Raw genomic sequence first — 23,872 nt, forward strand, 5'->3', positions numbered from 1 at the left:
CTCCTCATTGTAGTCATTGTTCTTTTTATCTCCTCCTATCATGTCTGCATCTGGAATTATTTCCACTGCTTTAAAATGCTGTTATTTTTGTTTGATTAGGCAATGAGTAGGCTGGCTAGTGGCAAATATGTGAAACTATATGACACAATAGGGCATCTCTGATTACTTTGCTTGTTCAATCAACTTCTCATATGTGTGTATCTTTTCTCTCACCTTTACCATAAGCTCTCTGACGCTAGTGTCTTAAACAGTTTTATAAGCCCTGCACACTATTTGGTAAAAATAGACATTCAGAAATATTTCTGATTATATTTATAAAATATGACATTTCTCTAGTCTTTCAGTGTCATGATAATTTTTCTTAAGCCTTAGGATTTTGTTATGCAGTACAAACTCTGAAGTACATAATGAAATTTATATGCATGTGGAAGAAGAATAAATGGGAAGCTTTCATTGACATTAAGCAATGATCCTTAAACTTCAGTGTGGATAAGAATTCCCTGGAGAGTAGATTACATTGAAGATTCTTGGGCCTAAGAGACTCTGATTCAGGAAGCGTGGAGGAATCCAGGTATCTGCATTTTAAAACAAATATTCTAGAAAAATTTGAGGCACATTTTAACAAATCTTACATTAAGAGAGTATGCTTTTACTTTCAATTAAAAACTCCATTTTTCTTTCAAGCAGAAAATTTATAAATGTTCTTTATGTATAAGACATTCAAAGATAAATCAGACATGGATTTTATTATATAATATGAAAAAATAAGCCCTAATAATCATAACAAAAGACATAAAAGGATAAAAACCTTGTGAGAACTTCAAATATAGTATTGAGAGTTCCGGGAAAAAGGGCTCATTTCGGAGTAGTGGAAATCTTGGAAGCTTTCAAAGAGGAGGTATATACGGAAATTTGAGATAGTATAAAAGGAAATTTTAGGAAAAGGTAACAGTATTAGCAAAGACACTGAAGTAGAAAGTGCAGGATGTGGAGAGTGTGGGCATTCCTGTGATGGAGTCTCAGGGGCGGTTGGAAACGAGGTGGGTAGTTTGGCTGAGTAACTAGGGCTGGAGAGTGTGCAGACATATCTTTATTTGGATGAGACTCCTAAGAGAAAGTGTAAGGACAGACAAGAAAAGAAAATCCAAACATCTAAGCCATGTAACATTTTTAAGGCTTAGGAGGGGATTCAGTGAGATTCAATCATAACTACTATTGTTAATTATATTAAATATGGTATAAATGAGTTCTATGATACGAATATGTAACTTTATTTCTTTGTGTTCTATGATATTAACATCTATTATTTGAGGCAAACAAAATAAGACTCCCAAATTGTAAGATTAACACCAGTATTCAATCTATTAAAATAAAAATCAAAGCACTGTCTACCTAAGGTATTTCTAAAATATAATTCCATAGAATTGACCAGACACATATATATTTTTTAACGTCTATATCACTTATGCAGACACTTAAACAAATATAAACCAGGCTAAATTCTAGAGAATCACAAAAACATTATGAGGTATTCCTTTGCTCTCCTTCCTCTTAAAGACAAAACAAAACAAAAACCTGAAACCCCTAAGGGTTAAATAATTTCACTAAAGAAAACAGAAAGGAGATAAGCTGAAGTCATGGGAAATGGTAAAGAAAGAGCAAGAGGCTGGAAACCTACCACAGATGCAGCAAAGATTTTCCAGATGTGGAATTCTTCCTATGGATCTGTGCTGTCAGCCTGGCTCACTTAAGTTCTACCAGGAAAAAAAAAGGCTTCCTTCTAATTTCTATATGTAATCTAACTAAACCTCCTTTGCTGAAATTTTATATTTTGTTTCCTCTAGGAAAAAGTCTTGCTATCTGTGATCTGCAGTTATTTTTTAAAAACTAGCTTCCATTCCAGATGGGAGCGCCTTTGGAACGCCTGAAGGTATTTGTCTGTGTGTCGGATATCTCCATTGCGAAAGACATTTCTAACGTCTCTTTGTCACAGTCCTTGTGTCCACATCACAGAAGGCCAGGGCGCTGCCTGCATGTGAGGATGGCAGGGTCACTGCTCTGTTTATGTTCTGCTGTCAGGGACCATCTGGAAGCATGGCTCCTGATTAGCTGCAGAGCGATGACTGCCGTCTCAGAGTCAGGGCCACACATCAGACTTTTTTTAAAAGGCCCCCAGATTTGGTGCTCAAAAATATTACAAAACAATGACGGTTTCATGATATAATAAATAAGCTGGCACCTCGATTCACCAAAGTCACAAAATAAGAAAATCCTTATATCCCCCCTTCCAGTCACCTGGCTGAACTTTGTTTTGCACAGAGGAAAGCTACTGTTTCCCTCATTGCAGCTGGAATGCAGTCATTGGTGGTCTTAGGGGAAAAAAAGTCATAGAAATGCCCCCACATCCCACAAACGTAGGTGACTTTTTAAAATAAAAAAGTGCTAAGTCATAAAATACAAGTAAGTCTAGTAGAATTCAGACTTTTTTCTTTTAAAGGCAGCTTATTTTAAAAAATGTATCAACTGTCTCACTCCCTGATCATTTGTTTGTTTGTATTCTTTCCTCTTTTGGTTTTACATTGTTAACTCTTATTATTTAATATCTTACTAATTACATTTAGTGGAATGAGAGAATGTGAAGCTAGTCTACTGAAAATATGAAATTGTTGAGGGAAACAGCACTTGACTCAAACAACTTACAATGCACATTAAAAACCAAATGGCATGGTCAGGATGACGTTAAGTGACTTCAAAAGGTAAATACAAGATATGATGGTGTTGACGTGGTTGAGGGTGGCTGAAAGAGGGGAGACATGTTCTATGGGCTGAAAGGTAATTACAAAGTAGTGATATAGTTCTGTGGCCTAAAAAGGCAGTATAACTGTGAAAAATTATAATTTTATTGAACATCCACTATATATGTAGTTCTTGTTAGATCTTTTAGAGTAAACTATAAACAGGAGACCAAAATATGCCATGGTTCTTCACTGTGGCTGATTATAACATACTTTGAAGGCTTCATATATATATGAAGCAGAAAATAATGTAAGACAGGTAAAATTAAATGACAGACTATTTTTGATACTAATTATATTCAATAGGAATTTGGAGAAGGATGTCTAATCATCTGAGTGCAAGGAACTCTTTCATGTTAGGTCTAACTAAAAGCCTGAGGCGTGAGGATACAGAGATACCCTGCAGGTGTGGGGTAGGGACCTCCTGAGAGTTGCAGCTGACACCTAGGGAGTCACTGGGACAGATGCAGCTAAATTTTCCATCTCTTTCTCTAGTTTGCATTGTCTCTAACTTTACTTTATTGGCTCAGTTGTCCCATTATCCCGCTCCTCTTTGCAGAATGGTTTTCTCTATGACTCCACCTAACACTATATGTGAACTTTCAGCCAAAGCACTTGTTGCAGGTTGATTGAGTCTGTCTGGATTATAATATGCAGGAGAGGGAGAGGGAGAGAGGAGGAAGAGGACGAGGAGGAGGGAAAGAGAGAGAGAAGGAGACTGTCCACCTGTCAGGTCACTCAGTTTTTCTCTGACCTTGAGTCACATGTGCCCCTCACCCCACCCGCCTGCCCCCAGTCCAGTGGACTCTGGTCATGGGTTAGGATAGGGGGGTCACAGTGCACATAGGCTGCCCCTTTCCAGGGCAGAAGATAAAATGAGCAGTGAAATCTGTCTGACTCAAAGGAAGAGTTCATCCAAGAGAAGAGCAATTGAGGAGGCCTTGGGCAAAAAGAGGCCCTCAAGCGAATCCTTGAAGGAAGCGTGTGATTTGGAGAAAAAAATAATAGAAGAGTATTTGGGGGACATTAAACTTCAGGAGCAAAGGCATAAGGGCAGAAATATGTAGATCATATAAACTATATGAATTATTACAGTTTTATTAATTTTGGTCATACTTTTATTAGAATCAATGGTGCTGTTAGGTAGGAAGAGGTAGAAAAAGCATCAGCTTTGGAGCAAGAGAGAGTCATGTACTGTGGAGCTTAGTGTGTACTAAAGATAATGCAGAGGAAGCATCTCAGAGATGGCAAGGTAGGTACACAGCAAATAACAGCTGTTGATAACATATTTAGTAGTAGTATTTTTCTTTTAAAAACTTGGAGAATTCCGAAGGAGAGAAATGAAGAAATCATGATCAACGGTTAAGAGAAGAGAGTTACTTTTGCCTAAAGAAGAAAGGATAAAAGTTAACAAAAGTGGACTGTGTGATATATTTTATGATCAATGAGTTTAAAAAGTTTTTACACTAAAAATGTGTTAAATAAGCACCTTTAACTGTGGTATACCCAGACAAAGCAATGTTAATTCAGTACTTAAAAGAAACAAGCTATTACATCATGAAAAGACATGGAGGAACCTGAAATGCATATGTGTAAGTGAAAGAAGCCAGTATGAAAAGCCTACATGCTGTACCATTAAAGCATCACAGAGTAGATTCCCTGCCCTAAAAATCCTGTGTTCCATCGATTCATGCCTCACTTTCCCTAACCCCTGGCAACTCCTGATCTTTTTACTATGTCCATAGTTCACTTCAAAAGAAGGTCATATAATTTGAACTGTACTTCCCATTCAGTTTTTCTGTGAATCGAAAACTGCTCTAAAAAATAAAGTCTATTAATTCAATAATCTCCTCTTTCGTGCACACCAAGTGTTTTTACATTTTTTTTTAATGATTGCTTTTATTTATTTATTTATTTATTTTTGGCTGTGTTGGGTCTTTGTTGCTGCATGCGGGCTTCCTCTAGTTGCATCGAGCAGGGGTTACTCTTTGTTGCAGTGCATGGGCTTCTCATGGCAGTGGCTTCTCTTGTTGCACAGCATGGGCTCTAGGCATGTGGGCTTCAGTAGTTGTGGCACGTGGGCTCAGTAGTTGTGGCTTGCCAGCTCTAGAGCGCAGGCTCAGTAGCTGTGGCACACGGGCTTAGTTGCTCCGTGGCATGTGGGATCTTCCCAGACCAGGGCTCGAATCCGTGTCCCCTGCATTGGCAGGTGGATTCTTAACCACTGCATCACCAGGGAAGTCCCAGTGCTTTTTAAAAGGATGCTGACAAGACTGTTGGGAGGCAAGGCTGAGACAAATAACACACTCAATGGACAATGACAATCCACATGTGATTAAGAATGAGAACGACCAGTACAGACTATATATGCTATAGATGTATCATTTCAAAAAATATGAAATTATCATGAGCACGAGTTGTCATAGGAGACTTCAGGGTGAAGGTGGGACCCAAATGAGACCTTGGGGGATGGGGGAGTTAATTTTTGGAAGGGAAACAGTTGGAACAAAGGTCAAGTTATGCAGAAGCAAATTCAGGAGAAAAGCGAGGCTGCTACCATGGTTACAGCGGAAGGTGCAAGTTAGGGGAGGATGGGAGATAAGGTTGGAAAGGAAGGGAAAGGTCTGATTAAGGAAAAATTTGTTCATCAGCCTGAGGAGTCTTGGCACTTAAACCACTATGTACAGCACAGTGGTTAAGAGCAAGCACTCTAGCCTGTGTTGCTTGCTTTGAATCTTGCCTTGGCCATAGGGTGACTTTGGTTATTTTAGGAAGCCTGAGTCTCAGCTTCCTCATCTCTATAACGTGGAAAACATTATGTCTCCCTTATATGGTTGCTAGAGGATTATATGAGGTCATATCTATAAAGTGCTCAGAAAAGTGCAGGCACAGAGTAAATGTTTGATATTATTATTCATTCCACCATTCATTTGACAAACACTACGTCAAAAATCTCCTAAGAGGCTGGCACTACATAGGTGCAGGGAAAATGTCTGCCTTTCAGGACATCACAGCACAGCAGGGAAAACGTCTGGATAAATATATAGAAGACCATAGACTTAAAAAGGTAGATAAAGAAATGATGAAGTGTACTGTGTTGTCCTCCATTTATCTATTTCCTTAAATCCATAGGAAAGACTGATTTAACATTTGTTTTAAGAAGAAGTTTATCACCAGGATTAACAAAGTGTTGTAGGTAAATATACTTCAAAAACAAACAAGCAAACAAACAAACTCATAGAAAAAGAGATCAGGTTTGTGTTACCAAGGGCAGGGAGGGGGAATCAGATGGAGGTGGTCAAAAGGTGCAAACTGCCAGGTATAAAATAAATCAATACTAGGGACGTAATGTTCGATGTGATTAATATAATTAACACTGCTGTACGTTATATATGAAAGTTTTTAAGAAAGTAAATCCTAAGAGTTCTCATCACAAGAAAACTTTTTTTTCCTATTTATTTTGTATCTTTATGAGATAATGGATATTCACTGAACTTATTGTGGTGATCATTTCATGATGTATCTCTGTCAAGTCGTTATGCTGTGCACCTTAAACATACACAGTGTTGTATGTCAATTATATCTCAAAATTGGAAGAAAAAAGAAACAGTTTACAAAATTAGCAGTTGGGAGTCACTGGAATGTGTTTTCTGGGGAAGCTCAATGGTTAGAAAAATTACAAAACAAAAAGCAAACCCCAATTTTGTGGGCGAGTGTGGGCTTTTGGTGACCATTTTGTTTAAACATCACTTGTAGAATTCTATAAGATCATTTCTACCTGATTACAGTAGTCAGGACAAAATAGCTTCTTGTATTCATAATCCATTCTCCTGAAATGGCCAGATTGGTGCTCTGGACAGCCTGCATACAACAATATGGGTACCAGCCTTTTCTTGGGCATTGGTTAATTTGTTATGGTTGTTAATTACTGTCTTAGATTTCCCGCTTAGATAAATCATATCTCAAAATCATATATTAATTCTAAAACACAAATGTTTATGGATCAGTCTGGAAGAGATGTTGAGCTCAAACTTTTGCCTACAGAAACACAAATCAAAGCCCTTCAAACCAATGGAAGGTCAATAAGAGAAAGAAAGTACAGTCACACCAGCAGAATTTTAGGTCATTTCATACTCAGACAGGTCAAAGTAATACCTAGTTATAGGTACTTTTCCAAAGTAAGTGTACCTCTCTGAAGAAATTAGAATTAATGTACAATTAACTTGTGGGTACATATTTGTGTATATATTCAAACTATAATAAAAATAACTGAACTGCAAACTGGGCAGTCTATAAAGGTAAATATTTGAAGGCATCAGATGATCTGATATGATGAGATATGATTTCAAACTAAATGAAAGTTGCATCGCTTTGTAAATAAAACTGATAGAAAGAGGCCTTTTCCTAAATTGTATTTCTTCAGGGGAGATTGAAAATGACAAATAAATATTTCTACTAATAAGGTCAGTGTCACAGTTCTAAGAGGGAAGTTTATGGCAATGCAATCCTACCTCAGGAAACAACAAACATCTCAAATAAACAAACTAACCTTACATCTAAAGCAATTAGAGAAAGAAGAACAAAAAAGTCCCAAAGTTAGCAGAAGGAAAGAAATCATAAAGATCAGATCAGAAATAAATGAAAAAGAAATGAAGGAAACAATAGCAAAGATCAATAAAACTAAAAGCTGGTTCTTTGAGAAGATAAACAAAATTGAAAAACCACTAGCCAGACTCATCAAGAAAAAAGGTGAGAAGACTCAAATCAATAGAATGAGAAATGAAAAAGGAGAAGTAACAACTGACACTGAAGAAACACACGGATAATGAGAGATTACTACAAGCAGCTATATGCTAATAAAATGGATAACCTGGAAGAAATACACAAATTTGTAGAAAAGCACAACCTTCTGAGACTGAACCAGGAAGAAATAGAAAATATGAACAGACCAATCACAAGCACTGAAATTGAAACTGTGATTAAAAATCTTCCAACAAACAAAAGCCCAGGACCAGATGGCTTCACAGGCGAACTCTATCAAACATTTAGAGAAGAGCTAACACCTATCCTTCTCAAACTCTTCCAAAATATAGCAGAGGGAGGAACACTCCCAAACTCATTCTACGAGGCCACCATCACCCTGATACCAAAACTAGACAAAGATGTTACAAAGAAAGAAAACTACAGGCCAATATCACTGATGAACATAGACGCAAAAATTCTCAACAAAATACTAGCACACAGAATCCAACAGCACATTAAAAGGATCATACACCATGATCAAGTGGGGTTTATCCCAGGAATGAAAGGATTTTTCAATATACGCAAGTCAATCAATGTGATAAAACATATTAACAAAGTGAAGGAGAAAATCGATATGATCAACTCAATAGATGCAGAAAAAGCTTTTGACAAAATTCAAACACACATTTATGATAAAAACCCTCCAGAAACTAGGCATAGAGGGATGAATGAATCAATGAATTTGGTAAAGTAGCAGGATACAAAATTAATGCACAGAAATCTCTTGCATTCCTATACACTAATGATGAAAAATCTGAAAGAGAAATTAAGGAAACACTCCCATTTACCACTGCAACAAAAAGAATAAAATACCTAGGAATAAACCTACATAAGAATACAAACGACCTGTATGCAGAAAATTATAAGACACTGATGAAAGAAATTAAAGATGAAACAAACAGATGGAGAGATATACCATGTTCTTGGATTGGAAGAATCAACATTGTGAAAATGACTATACTATCCAAAGCAATCTACAGATTCAATGCAATCCCTATCAAACTACCAATGGCATATTTCACAGAACTAGAACAAAACATTTCACAATTTGTATGGAAACACAAAAGACCCCAAACAGCCAAAGCAATCTTGAGAAAGAGAAACGGAGCTGGAGGAATCAGCCTCCCAGACTTCAGACTATACAACAAAGCTATAGTAATCAAGACAGTATGGTACTGGCACAAAACCAGAAATATAGATCAATGGAAGAGGATAGAAAGCCCAGAGATAAACCAACACACATATGGTAACCTTATTTTTGATAAAAGAGGCAAGAATATACAATGGAGAAAAGACAGCCTCTTCTATAAGTGGTGCTGGGAAGACTGGACAGCTACATGTAAAAGAATGAAATTAGAACACTCCCTAACACCATACACAAAAATAAACTCAAAATGGTTTAAAGGCCTAAATGTAAGACCAGACACTATAAAACTCTTAGAGGAAAAACATAGGGAGAACACTCTGTGACATAAATCACAGCAAGATCCTTTTTCACCCACCTCCTAGAGAAATGGAAATAAAAACAAATATAAACACATGGGACCTAATGAAACTTAAAATCTTTTGCACAGCAAAGGAAAACATAAACAAGACGAAAAGACAGCCCTCAGAATGGGAGAAAATATTTGTAAATGAAGCAACTGACAAAGGATTAATCTCCAAAATTAACAAGCAGCTCATGCAGCTCAATATCAAAAAAACAAACAATCCAATCCAAAAATGGGCAGAAGACCTAAATAAACATTTCTCCAAAGAAGATATACAGATTGCCAACAAACACATGAAAGGATGCTCAACATCACTAATCATTAGAGAAATGCAAATCAAAACTACAATGAGGTACCACCTCACACTGGTCAAAATGGCCATCCTCAAAAAATCTACAACAATAAATGGTGGAGAGGGTGTGGAGAAACAGAACCCTCTTGCACTGTTGGTGGGAATGTAAATTGATACAGCCACTCTGGAGAACAGTATGGATGTTCCTTAAAAAACTAAAAATAGAACTACCATATGACCCAGCATTCCCACTACTGGGCATACCCTGAGAAAACCATAATTCAAAAAGAGTCATGTACCACAATGTTCACTGCAGCTCTATTTACAATAGCCAGGACATGGAAGTAACCTAAGTGTCCATCGACAGATGAACGGATAAAGAAGATGTGGCACATATATACAATGGCATATTACTCAGCCATAAAAAGAAACAAAACTGAGTTATTTGTAGGGAGGTGGATGGACCTAGAGTCTGTCATACAGAGTGAAGTAAGTCAGAAAGAGAAAAACAAATACCGTATGCTATATATATGTATGGAATCTAAAAAAAAAAAATAGTTCTGAAGAACCTAGGGGCAGGACAGGAATAAAGATGCAGACATAGAGAATAGACTTGAGGACATGGGGAGGGGGAAGGGTAAGTTGGGACGAAGTGGGAGAGGGGCATGTACAAATATTCAGTACCAAATGTAAAATAGCTAGCTAGTGGGAAGCAGCCGCATAGCATAGGGAGATCAGCTCGGTGCTTTGTGACCACCTAGAGGGGTGGGATAGGGAGGATGGGAGGGAGATGCAAGAGGGAGGAGATATGGGATTCACTTTGTTATAAAGCAGATTCACTTTGTTATAAAGCAGAAACTAACACACCATTGTAAAGCAACTATACTCAATAAAGATATTAAAAAAAAAAAGGTCAATGTGAGTTAAAATATGGAAATGCAGAACTGCCTTATTAGCCTGTTCTGGTAGTTCATAGCCACCTCTTCAAAGCTGACAAGCCATTCTTTCAAGGGATCAATGGGGGAGCAAAATGTGCAGAAGACTTTTTCGAGGAAGAAATTTCAAGGTTGTCAAATACTGTGAAAAGTTATGGTCATTGAGAGACCAGAGATTAACAAAGTGCCTGCATGAGTTGTTTGGTATGTCACATAAATGGATTAATTTAGAACTATTTCTTGAGCATCTGCTCTGTGCAAGATCATACACTGGGTGAGGGGCTGACAAAGATGAAATGTGGGGTTTATGCCTTTAAGGCAGTCACAGACTGACAGGGAAGAGAATACATGAATCAAATTTAGGAATCACTAAATGCTGTAGAAAGATACAGCTGCCTTTGGATAACCACTCTAAGTGCAGGAGGTAGGATATATATGTGTGTTTGTGTGTGTGTGTGTGTGTGTGTGTGTATATATATATACACACACACATATATATACATATATATTTTTTAATTTTAAACAGTTCTTTTTAAAGGAATTTTTTTCTTTTTAAAAAAATTTAATTAATTAAATTATTTATTTATTTTTGGCTCTGTTGGGTCTTCGTTGCTGTGCGCAGGCTTTCTCTAGTTTTAGCGAGCAGGGCTACTCTTCGTTGTGGTGCACGGGGTTCTTACTGCAGTGGCTTCTCTTGTTGCAGAGCATGGGCTCTATGTGTGTGGGCTGAGTAGTTGTGGCTCGCGGGCTCTAGAGTGCAGGCTCAGTAGTTGTGGCGCACGGGCTTAGATGCTCCGTGGCATGTGGGATCTTCCTGGACCAGGGCTCGAACCCGTGTCCCCTGCATTGGCAGGTGTATTCTTAACCCTTGCACCACCAGGGAAGCCCGGTAATATCTGAATTGCAACTTGCTAAAAGAGAAATTATCGTGTACTCATGTTGCTTGCAATGTAATTGAGAAGAAAAGGAAATATGTTTGATTGGTTCTGGTGATACAGTAGCTTTGTTTTACCTACTTGGTAATAAAAGAAATATCAATAGAACGTTAAGAAATAGATTTTAAAAATTATCTGTATTGAAAAATATCCTATGAATTCGAGATCTCTGGCATTTAAGAATAGCTTACTTGTATTTTTCATGAATTCCTTGATACCTAAAAGCTAATGTGTTTCCTCTCAACAGCCCGCTCAGCACAGCCAACTTTTCATGGATTAGTTTACATTAAGTTTCAGAAAAACTGAGAGGTTATGTGTGGGCATACCCTAAATTCCTTTCTCATAAAAAAGCAGGCAAGCAGAGACCATAATACTAAGAAAAATGAAGTAAGTGAGTGTTCATAAGCCATTAGTAAAGAAATAATGAACTTCATTTTCTGAGGGTGAAAGGGAATAAAGAATTTGGAATGCTGGCCAAAGTCCAGCCTGGCCTGATAAAGACAATTTTCAGATCCTGTCCAACCCTGTAAAACAGCTGGGGGTCTTTGCAGTTATAGAAAGTGCTTCACCTACAATAGAATGATAGGATTCTACATTTAGCTTTGGGAGTATTGTGCATATAAAGTATTTGCCGATTTATTTATTTATTTAATTAAAAATTATTTATTTAATTTAAAAAATTATTTATTTATTTAATTTTAGCTGCGTTGGGTCTTTGTTGCTGTGCATGGGCTTTCTCTAGTTGTGGTGATTGGGGTTACTCTTCGTTGCAGTGCATGGGCTTCTCATGGCAGTGGCTTCTCTTGTTGTGGAGCATGGGCTCTAAGTGCTCAGGCTTCAGTAGTTGTGGCTTGTGGGCTCAGCAGTTGTGGTACACGGGCTTAGTTGCTCCGCGGCATGTGGGATCTTCCCAGACCATGGCTCAAACCCGTGTCCCCTGCATTGGCAGGCGGATTCTTAACCACTGTGCTACCAGGGAAGTCCCCTTTGCCGATTTTTTTAATATGTCATTTGTTCTTTCATTTCCCAAACATCAAGCAACTACAATAATGCCAGGCACTGGAAACAGAATTGAATGAAACAAAATTCCATCTTTCAAGGTGCTTACGGGCTAGTGAGTGAGACAGCACTAAAAACGACCTGATCTGTACTAAAATAGAGACATAAAATAAGGCAGTCTTTCAAAGAACAACGTTGCAATCTAGCAGTTCTAGTTTTGTCTTTTCATCAAATCCCTTTGGATCTATTGATACTGGAACATGACAGAGTTGAATAGATCACACTGGTAATTCTCTGAATCAAAGAAATGATGATCAGACTAGAAAACGAGGAATGTCTTTGCATTTCAGTTTTTTGTGGGTTTTTTTGGTTGTTTGTTTTTGGTCCTCTGCATTTCCCTTCTCCGTGGTCAAAAGCAGCCAAGAAAATTAATACCAAAAGGCGCCAAGTCTGGGCTTTGTTATTTAGTATGTTTACAAGGAACTTGGAATGAAATTATGAAAATCCTATTTTTCCCCCTCACACGGGTTACAAAGAAGTGCTTGATTTCTATGTTCTGCCTTACTAGCCACAACACAAAGTTTGGAGAGACTATGAACCTGTCATAGGCTTCTGAAAGCTATCTTTCACAAGTGTTTCAGGCTATAATTATTCATTATCTTGATTTTTAACATTTTTCTGGCCAACAAAATAACCTAGAGGCAGGAGAACAAACATTCTAGGAAAAATGACCAAGGAACGTAACCAAAGTTGGATTCTGAGTCACCTTTCTCAATGGTGCCCTTCACACACTTGTATGCGATAGATCCCCAAATAACATCATTAAATAGTTGCCCAGCTGAGATATTTGGCAGTTGTGGGGGCAATAGGCATAAAGGGGGGGCAGTTTTAGAACCATGTTAATTCTAAATGATTAAGATGGGAGCCAAAGCATCTTTGTGATAATTATAATTAATTGGTTAATGTGTATTTACAGAACACCCACTATGTGCTAATAGCTGTTTTAATTACGGACCATGCAAAGACCACATTCCTGATCTAGAAAAGCTCACAACCTAGAGAAGAGAACATACAGCAAAGCAAGATGATAAGACTGTAATTGAAAACACAGAGTGTTCTAGGAACACCAAAAAATCAAGGACTAGCCCTGCCTGGGAAATAATTCATTAAGGAGGTGTTATTGTTGGACAAGTAGAATTTTCAAGACAGAAAAGGCAAAAAGAAATTTGCCATTTTTGGCTCATGATTGTGGTCTGTTTTCTATGGGCTGCCATGTAGTCTGACAAAATTTGTGTTCTATGATTTAATTTTAGAATGAGAGATTTCGTATTACTCCTTAATACTACTTCTCAAATACGCTCAGAGAGTCACATTTTGGTGACTAAAATGCAACTCTAATTTTCTAATTTACATGCTTCTAGGCAATAGGGAACACATTCTAAATCATAAGGGTAGATATTTTTCTCCTTCATGTGATTGAATGAAACTATATTCATTTAGGATGAAGAAAAACACGGTCCGTATCTTCTCTTTTTCTTGGATAAGTCATTTCTCTCTTTCTCCCTCTATCTTTACCTATCATCTGTATTTTTAAAAAGGCAGGGCACGATCTACGTAGAAGTAGAAAGATCCAAAGTTAGAAGGGGTTCTGTGGCTGTATGTTGTGGCTGAAGTTGGACAAACCAACCAACCAATGAACACAAAGGAATAGAAAGAAGAGTAAACATTGGTAGGTCTATCAGTGAGACTCCTAGCAGGAAACAGATGGCACCCTGGGTAAACTGAGGGGAGTTTAGTAACAGAACTATTGATAAAGGTGTAGGGGAACCACAAGGCAAGAGGAGAGAATGGTTGTCAGAACCTGGTAACCTGGGTGGAAAAGGCCAGCAGTGACTCCTCGGGAAGCCGAGCGGGGAATAAACTACTCAACCTCACAGCCGTACTGTCCTCCCAACCGTCAGTCTCTTGCTGGGCCTCCTCACTGGTGCGACAGGAAAACTGAAAGGAGGGCAGCCCATTGATTTTGCCCACACTGGTCTGCCTGCAGGTCACAGAGCTGGGGAGAAGCAGGGTGGAGGGTGGGTCTGAGGGGTGAACTGGGCATATCCAATACCATATACCACACCCAGATTACAAATGGTCCGCTACGTCAAGCAGGAAAGTTTGATCTTATCCTGTCATTAGTAAGGAGGCCCAACAAAAGTTGAAGTAGAAAACGATATGATCAGGTGATGCTTTTCAAAGATAACTTCGGTGACAGCGTAGAGAGTGAACAGGTGTAATGATCAGTTAAGGCAGGGAAACAGCTCTGGATGCCATCTCAAAGTCCAGTGCAAAGTGAAGGCTGCTTTAAAACAATGGCAGAAAGAATGGACACGGGATGATTAGGTGGCAGTGTTGACAGGACTGTGTGCAGGAGGTCAGGGAGGGAGGATGGGAGCTGGGTAGACAGGATCCAATTACCCCAGGGTCTAGGGATGCTGGGGAGTCCTAGGAAAATGGGACTCAGGGTGTACATTTCTTAGGGACTAACCTTTTGTGAAAATCAGATTATCTGTTCACTAGAGAGAATTTCACCTTAATTGAGCTAGGAATTTCTAAAGAGATGTTACAATATGGCCAAGTCTGCCTATGCTATGATGACCTCTGTCTGAATTAACTTACTCAGAGGCTTTTGGAGAAAGTGATCTCTTTCTTCCACATGGACAGCTGGCTCAGCTGTTAATTGGTGCCCCAAGGAAGCATTTAAGAACTCTTGGAGCATGGGAGGGAGGGAGACGCAAGAGGGAAGAGATATGGGGATATATGTATATGTATAACTGATTCACTTTGTTATAAAGCAGAAACTAACACACCATTGTAAAGCAATTATACTCCAATAAAGATGTAAAAAAAAGAACTCTTGGAGCAGACCAGAGCAGCAGTAACACAGCTAGCTTCTATTTGGCTTGCACACATACTGGTTATAAGCACAACTCATTACCATAAGAAACAGCTACCATGTTTTAGAGCCTACTTTGTGCCAAGCATTGTTGCCTTACAATAACAACATGGCAACTTCTTTATTTATACTTTAGAAATGGGACAATGAAGAGGTTAAGTAACTTGCTCAAGGCCACATGGATAGGAAGCAGATGTGCTGGAAAATATATCAGTGGCACTGGGCCCATTCTTTACAGATTCTGGTGGCATAAGGGAAGTTAAATGAAATTATTCTGTGTTGGATACAATTACACATATTGATGCTTGTGTGATTAATTCTGATTTTTAAAAACAAATTTATTGGACTCTATTTCAGATCTGGAGAATACACATTCCGATATAGAATTTCTTGAGAACAATATTTTTATTTGATTCTTTTCCTGGGAAGCTTTCTGAATAACCTGGGTTAAGAATTTTTCAATTGAGAAGAGGAAAAGGGGGATGCTGGCCCAATGAAATATGCTCAGCTAGAGTTTGAGTTCCTTCCAGGCAAGGACCATGCCTTGTTCATAACTGCTTCCTTGATAAAACCTAATATGATGCCTACTATATGTGGCTGTTCAGTAAGTATTTGTGGAATAAATGAACCAATGGGATGCTGTTTCAAAATAGTCTCCCCTTGGAGGGTTTTGTCACAAGCAGCAGAATGATTCCACTAGGCTGAATTTACACAGCAGCACGGATCAGAAGAGAAGATGGTTACTTAAAGCACACACTGGGGCTTCCCTGGTACCACAGTGGTTAAGAATCCGCCTGCCAATGCAGGGGACATGGATTCGAGCCCTGGTCCGGGAAGATCCCACATGCCGCGGGGCAGCTAAGCCCGTGTGCCACAACTACTGAGCCCATGTGCCACAACTACTGAAGCCCGTGTGCCTAGAGCTTGTGCTCTGCAACAAGAGAAGCCACCACAATAAGAAGCCCACGCACTGCAATGAAGAGTAGCCCCCGCTCGCAACAACTAGAGAGGGCCCTGTGCAGCAACAAAGACCCAATGCAGCCAAAAAATAAATAAATAAAGCACACACTGGGGCAACCACACAACTGCAACTCAAGAATTATTAATGGAATGTTCCCAAAATGATTTTGTTTAGAGCTTCACAAAGCCTGGTGGAGTTGGTTCCAGTTGGCGTGGATGAGAGGTCACATAGATTAAAATAGATTTTCTTAATAAGAAACAATAGGCTACATTCATCTAGCAAAACAGAGGGGAAAAAAAAAAAATGACAGGCCTTATGGGTGGGAATGAAGCTTAACCCTATTTAGAGGCTCAATTAACCCCCAGAAGATTCAGTGGGTCCTCTGCCTTCCTTGCCATTCCTCTGTCTAGCAGAGCTTAAAAATAGAGATTCATAAAGAGGAATAAAGAGATTCACATTTGTGTATAAAACACTCAAAATATTTTAAATATGGCATAATAAATTTTAGAAATAGAAGAAATTGATTGGACTTTCATGGTCCTTTAAAACTTTTTGAAATAAATCATACTGTCTTTTGAATTGGCAAATCCGTTACCAACTGAATAAAATATTCAAACATAACCCTTTATCTTGACATATAAATTCATTGATTAAAAAATCGTTTCTTTCTTATATTTATATTGTCAAACAAAATTGTATTTCCTCTTAAAATAATCAGTACATTCTCAAGAAATCTAAATTAAAATCCATTGTGGAGTAAATTTCCATCATTCTAATATTTTAATACACAGAAGCCAGGTTCTGCAGAAATCAGCCCATCCTGGGTTAAACATCAGAGATGGGACATCCAGGGGCCTGGTTAGGTCATACATATCCATTGGTGGATCCTACCTTTCACAGATCGTCTTGCAGAACCTCTGTGAAAGGAAGTTATCAACTTTTAAAATTTGTGCCCCAGCAGTATAGAAATGACCAAAAGATATCATTAAATAGTGACAATTAATTTCATGTTTTTGTTTTTGTTGGGGAGGAAATATCCAGGATTATGACAAAAAGTGGTGGTTGCATTGTATTTATGCTCTCTGTTTAATTAGCTCTTTGTTTTAATAAAATTATCTTTAAGAGAAGCTTGATAACTGAAATGCTTCTCCCTATCAGATTGACATCATTTTAGTGGCAGAGGGAGAAGTCTTTGCTTCTCCAGTCCCTCAAGCAATGGCATTTCCATCCCTCCTCACTCTTTCCCTCCAGCCAAGAATTCCTATTCTAATTTTCTCCTTGGGGTATGAAAGAATTTGCTGATTTTCTGGAATAAGATGACAACTTTGCCCTGTTACACACTTTGTTTAAATTGCAGCCACTTTTGCGAATTACAGAGAATGTCACAACTCAAGATAAAGCACAACTTTGGCTAAGTTTCTTTTTCTTTGTGATGCAAATGCTCTCTTAACCATTTATGTCTTGTCCGAATGAGATAGCTGATACATCTATTATTGAAGGTATTAGAGCTCTGGAATGGTAATTTGAATTCGTTTAGTATATATTATTAATCCAAGTAATACCAATGCATAGATAAACTAAGCAGTTTTTCTCTTGAACTGACACATGATGCCAGTTCAATATTTTCCTTCTATTCTGAAGGCTTACCTTTCAACGTATTAGAGAGAATAGGCCAGACACAGCCTAAACAGAGGAGAACACTTTAGCTCATGGAAGAACACAAACTATGAAAACTTGTGTGTGAAAACTATCTGGCAGCAAAAATCAAATCACTGAACTTGACAGAGAACATTCCCCATATAACAATCCTATCAGATCAACTCAAATGCGTTAGTGTAAAGTCACTTGAAGTCGTGACACCTTTTAGATGATACTCTAAACTTTTAAATTGGCTCAAAAATTACACACGTCTAAGAGCTAAGTGATATGCTTCAAGTTTGGTAAAGCACCTTTAATCAGTTTTTTAAAAAGATGATTATTATTACACAGAAAACATAAGACAATATTGAGGAGGATCAAAAGATTTTTAAAAAGCACATAATTCCATCAATTCAAGTCTAATTTTTCATATTTCTGTATTTCTCATTAGTCCTTATCCATTTCCCATAATACTGTTAAGTAGTTATAATCATAGCACAAAGCATAGAAAATATTATAATTTTTCTCTAGTACAACTATTCATATTGCTTCACAATTATATTTTTGATGGTATCAGCTTTAAACAAGTACAACTTTTTCTAGGACTACTAAATAAGCTACTAAGATTTTTAAAAATCTTGATAATTATAGTCTTCCTTCAGTATCCGCAGGGGATTGGTTCCAGGACTCCCTGATGGACACCAAGATCCACAGATGCTCAAGTCCCTTATATAAAATGGCCCAGTGCTTGCATACAACCTACACACATCCTCCTGTATACTTTAAATTCATCTCTACATTACCTGTAATACCTAATACAAAGTAAATGCTATGTAAATAGTTGCCTTTATGGCAAATTCCAGTTTTGCTTTTTGGAACTTTCTGGAATTTTTTGTTTTTTCAAATATTTTCAACCCAGGTTTGTTGAGTCTGTGGATGCAGAACCCATGGATACGAAGGGCCAACTGTATTAACAACAGCTGTCCAAAGACCATTCCTCAGTACACTGAATGACATCTAATTATTTTCCTCAAGAAAAAAGTTGTGGTTGCAGTTACAGTTAATGCTACAAGAAGTACACACCTTATTCTAACAAAATGTAATCCTATGCTAGAAAACCATATTTTTTCCTACATTTTGAGCAAAACTTATTTTTCAGGAATTCAACCATAACTTTTGCCCAGAGACTGACAAGATGTATACATTTTAGATATTTAATAAAATATCTATACGAAGATGGAATTTTATTCTAAAATAGGTAGGAGTGAAAACACAACCAATGTCAACTTACCAGCCTTTTCCTTCTCTGAAGTACCTGGAATAGCCTGAAAGAGAAAAAAAGCCACAAAATTGTGGTATTATTAGAAGGAAACAGCAAATAACTTTATTAGGAACAAAATGATGTCCCATAAATGAAGCAAAAATTAAATAGAACCTGACACTAGAAATATGAGAGAAGAGGAACTGAATAAATATTTTTTTTCCAAAGAAGGCATACAAATGGCACATGAAAAGGTGCTCAACATCACTAATCATCAGGAAAATGCAAATCAGAGCCATGATGAGACATCACCTCATACCTGTAGAGTGGCTATCATCAAAAAGACAAGAGATGACTAGTATAGGCAAGGATGTGGAGAAAAGGGAACCCTTGTGCACTGTTGGTGGGGATGTAATTTGGTGCAGCCAGTATGGAAAACAGTATGGAGCACAACTACTGAGCCTGCGCTCTAGAGCCTCGAGCCACAACTACTGAGCCCGTGCCATAACTACTAAAGCCCTCGTGCCCAGAGCCCGTGCTCCACCACAAGAGAAGTCACTGCAATAAGAAGCCCATGCACAACGAAGAGTAGCTCCCACTCGCCGCAACTAGAGAAAGCCTACGTGCAGCAACAGACCGAAGGCAACCAAAAATAAATAAATGAATTAATTTATTAGAAAATGAAAAGAGGATATCAAAGAGGTATCTGCACTCCCATATTCATTGCAACATTATTCACAATGGCCAAGATATGGTAACAGCCTCAGTGTCCATCAATGGATAAATGGGTAAAGAAGATGTGGGGTGTGTGTGTGTGTGTGTGTGTGTGTGTGTGTGTGTGTGTGTGTGTGTGTGTGTGTGTGTGTGTAACGGTATATTATTCAAAAATGAATAAGAAGGAAATCGTACCATTTGCAATAACATGTACCTTGAAGGCATTATGCTAAGTGAAATGAGCCTGACAGAGAAAGACAAATACAACATGGTATTTTTAATATGTGGATTCTTTAAAAAAAAAAAAAGTGTGCAACTGATAGTATGAGAGAGTAGAAAAGTGGTTGCCAGGGGCTGGTGGAGTGGGGGAAATAGGGAAGAATTAGTAAAAGGGTATAAACTTTCAGCTGCATGATGAATAAGATCTGATGAACTAATGAAAGCATGGTGATTACAGTTGATAACATTGTACTATATAACTGATATTTGTTAAGAGAGAAGAACTTAAATATTCCCACCCCCACAAAAAGTATATGAGGTGATGGATGTGTTAATTAACTAAAGGGGGAATCCTTTCACGATGTATACATATATCAAATCACTACAATGTACACTTTAAATATCTTACAATTTTATTTGACAACTACACCTCAATAAAGCTGAAAAGAAAAAAAAAAAGAGTTGTGGAACTATTGGTAAAGTCACTACAGCCAGTTATGCTAATGCTAAATCAGTCATGTAATTGTTTTCCTCTCTGAAGACAGACCGATCTTACCCTTAAAAGATACTGGCAGTAAATGAGACTAAAACCACGTTCGAATTGGGGTTGAATTTTTGTGGTTCGATTTCTTTGTCCTATTTGGGGAGGCAGAAAAAGTAAATTGTTTGGTTAGTGTCTGGGCTTTCAAGTCTCTGCTCTGTCCCCTCGAGGTTCAGATTCCTCCCTTATAAAAGGGGGAAAAACACCTCTACTTCACAGGGCTGCTGAAAGACTAAACGTAGTAGCTTCTGTAAAGCACATGAGGTCCCTGGGAAAAGGGAGCTGCTCTTACTATTTGTTACTATGGGCACTGGGCCAATGGACCAAATTACCGATATGAGAGGTTTAGAAGTTCAATTCCCAGTATCTATTATCTATCCCTATTATTTAGAAAATAGAGTTCAGAATGAGAGGTCTTTAACAGACTTTAAAGTAGAACAGTATAGTTCTACTCCTTGTCAATATCCTAAAACAAACTAAGGAAGTGAGCTTTTGGTTGCCATTCACCTCAGTTACTTATGTATAAAATACAGCTAACATGAGTGTATTAACTGTTATTGGAAGCCTTTTAGAAATCTATCTGGCCCACTGGGATTTGACGCCTTCTACTCCACAGCCACTGACCACATAAGATGTCTACAAGCATGTCTCTCTCCCCTTATTTAGGGGACAAAGTCTTCAGAGTTGAAGTAAGAAAACTAGGCTCAAATGGGTAATTAATTTTGTTGCAAATGTGTGTGTGTGCACACACGTGTGTGTGTGTGTGTGTGTGTGTGTGTGTGTGAGAGAGAGAGAGAGAGAGAGAGAGAGAGAGAGAGGAAGGCTCAGGTGCACCTCTGTTGTAGATCAGCCTAAGGAAATGATAATATCAATCTTCATTTCTGGAAATATCAAAGATCAAGACACCTATATCTTTGTGAGATATTGATTATTTTTGAGATCCTCACCTTTGGAATTTACAGGATTTGGAGATTGAAGTAATTTTTCAAATAAGGGAAAAAATCTTTCTACAGATAAAAAAATAGAGGGTTTTTTTTTTGGCAAGATTGATCTATAGTGAAAGCATATTTTGACTTAATCTTGATCTATATTTAGTTGTTCACTTTTTGTTCTCTGGGTGTGAACACTGACTCTGTGTCCTGGCAAAGATGCAGCCATGAAGAGAATATTAGGTTATTAAATGGCAGAGTGGAGAACCATGTCCAGAGACCAGGGCATCAGAGGGACTGTATAGGCTGTAAGCATCTTCCTCAGCATCCTTTCATTTATAGCAGGATCATCGGATTTTTCCTTTGTTTCAAGAACTTCTCTGATTCTATATTCCCTTGACAAGAAAGTCTTCCTACAGTTTTAGTGATGTTTGATTACTTTTTATGTCTATATTTGGGGAAAAGTCTAAAAATGGAATTAAATCCATACTATATATTATATTTTAAGCCTAGCCCCTAGATTTGCCCCCTGACTGGAGATCAGGGCTTTTAAATTAAATTTTCTCTTTTGTTTTAAGCAAATAAACAACAAAACAAAACAGAAACCCTTTCATTGACTAGACTGTAAAGGTTGGTGATAGGTAATTAAAGGACGTTCATGGAGAAAGTACCTCAGTGTATGAAGAGCTAACACTTACTAGGGTCTCAGAATGTACAAAGTACAGTTTTAAGCTCTTACCTGCATAAACTCACTCAATCCTTAGACCAACTCTGTGAAGTCTTAAAAAATAGAGTAACTTTTGCAAGGTCACAGTAATGGAATGGAAGCCAAGACACAACAACTGGCATGCTGACCTCTGAGATCACTAACACTAATTTCAAAATACTAATCAGAATATTTTGAAATGAAGGAGGAGAAAGGTTTGGAGAGGTCCTATGAGAAGACATTGACTTAGATTACAAAATATTTGTGCAGGAGTATCTGTATGAGACATTTAGAAATTCTCTAAGTAAGCTCTCTCTTCTTATAGCTAAGGCATTTTAGGCAAATTGAATGTCTTACACCAAATCACAAGTTGACCAGTGACAGGCCTTTTCCATATTTTATTCTACTTGATTACAAAATGTGTAACCAAGCATGGATAAGTAAATATTTAATAAAGATGTTAATCAATGAGCTACCCTACAAACAAAAATATTTTAGCCTCCATATAGCCAAAACCAATACGTCATGTAGACAATGCCAGTTACTTTAGAAGCTTACCCCATGTTCTGCATGAATCTTTAAGCTACCAAAGCTCACTTCCATTAAATAACTTCAATGGCCATATTATTATGTGGAGAAAGAAAAGTCAAAGTTTAATGTACCCAAGATTTAATAACTTCTCTTTTAAAGTAAAACCACATAGTAATAACAGCTGGATATCCCTCAGCTGATATATCTTTGAATTTGAGGGAGAATTGTCTCTTTAGAAAATGGTTTATGAATACATTGATTAGATTTGTGAAATTTCCCAGTGTTGAAAGGCATTAACTTAAAAAAAATGCTGACACTTGGTTTTCAATTAATTAAAGCTATTGGTTGATTCTTAATTAGATGCCTCACGTTATTCTATGTACAAAAGCTGTAAGCAAAGTTTTCTTCTTTGTGGAATTCATAATCCAATTGACGAAGATACATGAGAATAGTTCCATGCAGAAGTTGCTGAATGACAGTGATTAGCACCCTCATTGGTGTGACATTAATAGGTATAGGAAGATAGTAGGTAATTAGGACTACCTGGGTGGAAATGGAATGGTTTTCCTGGACATTGAACCCATGGGGAGGAAGTGCTAGTGAGGAGATTTCTTTTTGTCTTTGACTCCTGAGAAGTGGCATGGCTAGATCTGGGATCATGTCCTGAGGTTTCATTGTCTAATATCTGTTCCTGGGTTTGGGGAAAAAACATTTCATGCAAGTTGCCTGTGTCATCTGGTACAGAGTAGGTGTTCATCAAACCTTTGTGGGATTAAAATGCCAAGTGTGTATTTGTATATATAGTTTAAATAACATGTATGACTTGCTTATGAGAAAGCTCCCATAAAAAGCATATTTTTGAATTCATTAGGGGTTTTTGTTAATAGCTGCCATATGTTTCATTTGAACTGTATCCTCAGGAAGTGATTTAACATTTCTGGCAATAAAGCAATTAAAGAGGATTTTCCTGCTGGCCATATGGGTTCGCTGTAACTTCATATTTTCTTCTCTCATTTCTCAATGGAACAAAGGGAAGTCTACTAATAACTTCCAAATGAGAGAAGAAAATTATTCATGGTCTTTTGTTATTTTTCTCTGTGATATTCAAATGATAGGATAACAACTTTTCCTATGGCTGTACTGACCCTCCTGTAGTTCTCCACATGCAAAGATTTTCATTTA

At 37.7% G+C, this 23,872-nt stretch overlaps 1 protein-coding gene across 2 annotated transcripts in view; it reads right to left on the minus strand.

Moving 5' to 3' along the window:
* The window catches only part of DLC1 (DLC1 Rho GTPase activating protein), a 404,638-nt gene that overhangs the window by 192,456 nt on the left and 188,310 nt on the right, over positions 1-23,872 (minus strand). For both annotated transcript variants that reach the window (XM_004277160.4, XM_049704221.1), the window contains exon 5: positions 19,081-19,114. In XM_004277160.4, coding sequence (XP_004277208.1) covers positions 19,081-19,114 — 34 coding nt within the window. The remainder of the gene's footprint in view (positions 1-19,080; positions 19,115-23,872) is intronic.

The sequence above is a fragment of the Orcinus orca genome, chromosome 21 (genome assembly GCF_937001465.1).
Source record: "Orcinus orca chromosome 21, mOrcOrc1.1, whole genome shotgun sequence".
NCBI lineage: Eukaryota > Metazoa > Chordata > Mammalia > Artiodactyla > Delphinidae > Orcinus > Orcinus orca.